Source organism: Plecotus auritus (genome assembly GCF_963455305.1).
Source record: "Plecotus auritus genome assembly, chromosome: 1".
Lineage (NCBI taxonomy): Eukaryota > Metazoa > Chordata > Mammalia > Chiroptera > Vespertilionidae > Plecotus > Plecotus auritus.
Genome location: NC_137770.1, coordinates 115368834 through 115375301, shown reverse-complemented (window position 1 = coordinate 115375301; position 6468 = coordinate 115368834). Strand labels below are relative to the sequence as shown.

General features: G+C 43.5%; 1 protein-coding gene across 1 annotated transcript; it reads right to left on the bottom strand.

Moving 5' to 3' along the window:
- Nucleotides 1-1419: 1419 nt before the first annotated feature.
- IMP3 (IMP U3 small nucleolar ribonucleoprotein 3) lies at nucleotides 1420-2539 on the bottom strand. The gene has a single exon (XM_080668426.1). It carries the CDS (start codon nucleotides 2475-2477, stop codon nucleotides 1923-1925), a length of 555 nt encoding a protein of 184 aa, XP_080524552.1. The 5' UTR covers nucleotides 2478-2539; the 3' UTR covers nucleotides 1420-1922.
- Nucleotides 2540-6468: the final 3929 nt, after the last annotated feature.

Below are 6468 nucleotides of genomic sequence, written 5' to 3'. Positions count from 1 at the left end.
TCTGTCTTTTAGTTGTAGTTTTGAAATTGTTGTGCGAGGCAGCAGTTTAGGTGTTTACCTATGCCGCCATCTTGGTTTTTCCAGCATGGAGAATAATTATGACATGGAATTGACTTAGCCTTAAACCTTATTCTCGTGTTTTTTTTTCTTGCTAGTAATTTAAAAAAGTGTATTTTTAAAATTTCAGAGAGAGCGAGAGGGAGAAATAGAAAATTCAATGATGAGAAGCATATCGGCTGCCTCCTGCATGCCCCCTACTGGTGTGGGGCCTGCAACCTGGGCATGGTCCCTGACGAGAATAGAACTGTGACTTCCTGTTTCATGGGTCGACACTCAACCACTGAGCCACACCTGCTGGGCTCTTGCTAGTAATATTAAGGTCATTATGCAGCAGCTTAGGCAAGCTACTCTATGCTAGGATAGACTGTATACCAATATTTTGATAACTTAAAATAGAAGTTCTGTGATATCTTTAATTTATAAGGCATCTATGTAGTTTGCATTTGAAAATGACTTCAATATACTTCAGTTCCTATTTATTTGACTCAAAAAAGCACTAATAAGTCTTGTGTGTTGTGTTTTAGAAACCTGAAGTCAGCAAGATGAAACCCACCATCAAGAATTAGAAGCAAGTAACTTGTGTGGAAGGAATGTAGAAAAGAAAACATTGGGTGGTTTGGCTAGAGCATGATTAGTGCAGGATGCATTAACTAGATTCTCTGATTTTCAAAAATTTGAATTGTAACAAATTTTTTGCTGTATTATTTCAATTTTTAGTAAATAAATATGTATATAGGGCATCTTATTTGACCCATCTCTCCCTCTGTTACTTCACTTGAAAAGTAAAGAATATAGTAATTGGATTCCTTACTTCATAGGAGTATTGGGTTAAATGGTTAAGATATGTAATGTGCTTAAAATCATGTCTGGCATGTAGTAAAGCATTTGCTATTACCATCCCCAGTGCCTTGTTCCCTTCATTGTATCTTCAACACGTGCTGCCTCACACCTGGGGAAATGGAGGAGACACCCTGGTCCTGGCATTCTATTATTCTCCTTGTAAGTCTTATGTAAAACCAGGTGTCTCCCTTTTCTAATTTCCAACTCTCTCCCACTCCTAAGAGCTGTTGTCGGCAAACTGCGGCTTGCGAGCCACATGCGGCTCTTTGGCCCCTTGAGTGTGGCTCTTCCACAAAATACCACGGCCTGGGCGAGTCTATTTTGAAGAAGTGGTGTTAGAAGAAGTTTAAGTTCACCCCTGTACAAAACATTGCAGCCTTCACATGTCCTCCCTGTTGCAGGACTCAGGCAGGCAGCTACTGATCCTTGACCCTGTTCCCTTTCTCTGGGTTCTTGAGCAAAGAAGACCTACAGATATGACCCTATGTGAGAAAACCAGACAGGCAAAATTTTGCACTTACAAAGCAGTTGAATTATTTATTGGCATTAAAAAAGCATTCCTTTAAACACTAAACTCTCACCCCATTTTATGAAAACTTAAAACCAAATTCTCCATGGTCGTACACAAGCTGATCACCAGGAGCAAGAATTCGAGTTAAATTAACGGTCCTGCTATGAGATAATAAGGGGAAAGCGGGAGTGGGCGCAAAGTTCTTGCTTTCACACTACAATATTAAAGGTACAAGAATCTAACAATTCCTAGCGTAGCACAAAACCGCTTCCCATTGTTTTTTAAGGCAGCCATTTAATTATCAATAGTCCAAGGGCTAAGAAAATTTTCAGATAACAGGGGCGTACCCTTTGGTTGTAAGCGTGGCCTGCAGCTAAGGAGCCAAGTTCTTAAGAACCGACTATTGGTTGACACACTCTTGGGAAAGCGCATTCACAGAATCTCCTGCATCCGGTCTCAGCTTCCAATCTATAAAATGCGGCACTGGTGAGGGAGGGGGGAGGAAAGACAGCTAGGCTTCCAGATCGAAGTCATCGCGCTCCTCATTGTACTCCAGCACGTGCCGTTTGATCTTGGACGAGTCAACCCAGGTGACGAAGTCCTCCATGCTGCGTGTGACAAGGAAGGCGGGGTCGGTGACCACGTCGGGGCCCACGCGTACGTGGCCCTGCTCCACGAATGCCACGGCAGCCTGGAGGTGCTGTGCCATGCGCAGCTTAAGGAGCACGGTGGGCAGGCGGCGGCGGCAGAAGGACGAGGCCGTGATGAAGTCGCAGAGTTCGAGCGAGCTGCGCGTGGGCACCAGGCCAAGAGCATACAGCTTGTCCAGCAGCGCAGCCGAGGCGCGGACGCGAAACGGGTCGCGCTCAGGCAGGTCGCGCAGGCGCCGCGCCAGCTCCCGCACAGATCGGCTCAACCGATTGTAGCGCGTGTAGTCCTCGCGCCGCTGCAACCGATAACGCCGCAACACGCGCAGTTCGTGCAGGTTTTGGTCAGTGACCTCCCAGTTCAGGAAGTCCACCTGTTTCAACAGCTTCTGCTCGTGGAACTTAAGCTTCCTCACCATGATGGCTGATGCTAGCGCCCTAGGACCCCAGGATGAGAGTGAGTTCCGGCTTCTGTGCGACTTCCGCCTTGGCGCGAGAAGGCCTGGCTGCCCTTGCAACTGGGCCAATGAAAAAAAGGCTGACGATCATGTACCCAATTTCCATTGGTGAGAGTGGGGCACGCCCCCACAAAGTATCTCGCGTTTCTCTCGCGCCACTCAAGAGGCTGGGGGTGGGGCGGGCGGAGCAGTGTTAAATTGCCGTAATCGTTTCTCTCATTAGATGTCTACCTTTTAGGGACTCCCAAGGGAGTCTCCCCTATAAGAGCTAAACAGGTGAGTTGGGAGGAAGAGGGAAGATGGCATTTGTTTGGTTGGGTTTACGTAGTGCTAACTGACCGTTGGGTTCATTCCACTTTGTAGAGGGCCTCCCGGAGTTTGCAGGCCTGTGGGCTGACCTGGAAGTCCCCATCGATCGCCAGAGCCAGGTTCTTCACCCGGTGGGAGGAACGATTTTTCTGTGCTAAAGGGGCTGGGCTGCAGCGAACCTCTGAAATACAGATTCTCTGGCCGTATAGGCAGAATCGGGCTCTACACGGGAGCCAATTGGAAATCTGCACTGTTGACAGGAGTGCTACTTGATTCATAAAACACAGCAAGTTTGAGAAACTTGGATAGTAGGTACAAGCCCGGAGCCTGCAGTATGGACGCAAACTAATTTGCTTGACGGTGGATATGTGGTCACTTAGGCTTGAGTTGACGAAGTTAATTCTGTTTCAGCTAGTTATATCTGTAATTTGTATCAGAGTGTAGCGCTGCCCGATTAACCTCATTTGCTCAAGCCTTTGAGGCCACCTAGCTTCTTCCCTATTCATTTTTTTGTTTTGTTATTTTTTTGTACGCTTTTCATTGTCTTTTAAGGTGTAATGTTTGATCTATGAAAAATAATATGTTTTATATGTAAGTTATAAAATATAATGAATACTTATAAACCCAACAGCCAGTTTAAGAAAATGTCACCTGGACCATTTCATCTACCTACTCTCCCAACCAGAGGTAAAGGTACCTGTTCTCCAGAATCTTTTGTTTAAAAGAAAGAAAAATAGTTTTCTCATTATACATGCATCTCTAAATATGCATCCTTCCCACTCAAAGTGTAGCCTCTGCACCAGCAGAGAGGTCGTTGGAAATGCAGAATTTCATGCTCCACTCCTGACCCACAGAATCAGAATCTGCATTTAACAAGATTACCATGTATTTTGTACATACACAATATTTGAGAAGCTTTGCTTAGAAGAAATCACACCATATGGAATTTATTATATGTAGCTGTAGTTGTTTTTGGTTTTTATAATTTTTTTAAAAAAATTGATTTTAGAGAGAGGAAGGGAGGGAGAGATAGAAATATCAATGATGAGAGAGAATTATCAATTGGCTGCCTCCTGCATGTTCCTCAATGGGGTTGAGCCCGAAACCAAGGCATGTACCCTGTCTGGGAATTGAACCATGACCTTCTGGTTCATGGGTTGATGCTCAACCACTGAGCCACCCCAGCCAGGCTGTAGTTTTAATTTTCTTTCTTTTTTTTTATTGCTACAGAATATTCCATTGTTTGGCTCTATCAAATTTATTAATGTTTTTTCCTGTTAGGTTTTTTTGGAGGGACTATTTCTTAGCAGTGCTGCTAGTAACATTCTTGTAGGTCTTCTGTTGTACATATGCAGTAACTTCTAGTATATATCTTGGAGCAAAATTGCTGAGTTTCAAGTATGTGCATGTTCAATCTTATTAGACATTGCCAAATTGGTTTTTTCTTTTTTCTTTATTTAGACTATGAGGGTATGTTTATTAAAGCTGGGGACAGTAAAACAAGGAAAGCCTTAGCATAAATGAAGTGACAGGAGAGCCTAGGCTGGGCTGCCTTAGCTCACTGGGAAGTCAGAGAAGGGGGCTTTAGAGATAGGTTCAGGGGGTTAGTCTGGGATGAGCTGCCCCTGTGCATTGCTCCCCTGGTTGCAAGTCTCCTGGGGACCCTTAGAGTTTAGGAGATGAGTGCCTGTGGGTGAAGAAGTGAGGAAAGAAGAGGGGGAAGGGATAGTGTGGTTGTGCTCCCTATAGGGAGAGTGCACCTATATTGCCAAATTATTTAACAAAAGGGTTGTACCAATTTATATTCCTTTGGTAATGTATGAGAGTTCCCTTTGTTCAAGCATATTTATGTTTGTTGGTTTTGACAATATTTTTTAAAATGTTTTTATTGATTTCAGAGAGGAAGGGAGAGGGAGAGATAGATGGAAACATCAGTGAGAGAGAATCATCCATTGGCTGCCTCTTGCACGTCCCCCACTGGGGACTGAGCATGTGCCCAGACCTTGAATGGAACTGAGACCTCCTGGTTCATAGGTCAATGCTCAACCATTGAGCCACACCAGCTGGGTGTGTTTCATTCTTTTTTTAAAAAAAATAGAAATGAGTATTTATTTTTTAAAAAGTATTTTATTGATTTTTTACAGAGAGGAAGGGAGAAGGATAGAGAGTTGAATCAAACCTGGGACCCTTCAGTCTGCAGGCTGACGCTCTACCCACTGAGCCAAACGGGTTAGGGCGTGTTTCAGTCTTGATTGTTAGTTTTTAAAATATTTTGCCTATTTGGTGAGTGTGTGATGGTATTTCAATGTGATTTTAATTTTCATTTCCCTGATGAATAATGGTTTCATATGTGAATAATGCCCCCCCCCCCAAAGATATCCACTCAGAATAAGGGGATTTTGTGACAAAGGGGATTTTGCAGACGTGACTAAATTAAGGATCTTTAAGTAGTGAGATTATTCTGGATTATCTGGGTGGGTCCCCTGTAATCACAAGGGTCCTTATAAGTGAAAGAAGGAGGCACAAGAGCCTAAAGGGATATGTTGATGGAAGCAGAAGTCTGAATGATTTGATTACTGGCTTTGAAGATGAAAGGGGGCCAGGAGCAAAGGAATATGGTGAGCCTCTAGGAAACCTGAAAAAGCAAGGAAATAGAATTTTCTCTAGAGCCTCCAGAAGGAACATTGCCTTGCTGACACCTTGATTTAAGCCCTGTGAGATCCAGTTTGGATTTTTGATCTCCAGTACTGTAAGATAATAAATTTGTGTTAATTTCTTTCAACAGTGCAGTAAAACCAAAAATCAAACAAACAAAAAAACCACTCATAGATTGCTTGCTTTTTTTTCTAATTGATTTGAAGGTGCTTTTTTAAAAAAATAAATCTTTATTGTTCAGATTATTACAGTTGTTCCTCTTTTTTCCCCCCATAGCTCCCCTCCACCCGGTTCCCACCCCACCCTCTGCCCTTACCCCCCACCCCACTGTCCTCATCCATAGGTGTATGATTTTTTTAATATATATTTTATTGATTTTTTACAGAAAGGAAGGGAGAGGGATAGAGAGTTAGAAACATCGATGAGAGAGAAACATCGATCAGCTGCCTCTTGCACACCCCCTACTGGGGATGTGCCCCCAACCAAGGTACATGCCCTTGACCGGAATCGAACCTGGGACCTTTCAGTCCACAGGCTGATGCTCTATCCACTGAGCCAAACCGGTTTCGGCCATAGGTGTACGATTTTTGTCCAGCCTCTTCCCGCACCCCCCCCACACCCCCTTCCCCCTGAGAATTGTCAGTCCACTCCCTTTCTATGCCCCTGATTCTATTATATTCACCAGTTTATTCTGTTCATCAGATTTTTTATTCACTTGATTTTTAGATTCACTTGTTGATAGGTATGTATTTGTTGTTCATAATTTTTATCTTTACCTTTTTCTTCTTCCTCTTCTTACAGAATACCCTTCAGCATTTCATATAATACTGGTTTGGTGGTGATGAACTCCTTTAGCTTTTTCTTGTCTGTGAAGCTCTTTATCTGACCTTCAATTCTGAATGATAGCTTTGCTGGGTAGAGTAATCTTGGTTGTAGGTTCTTGCTATTCATCACTTTGAACATTTCTTGCCACTCCCGTCTGGCCTAC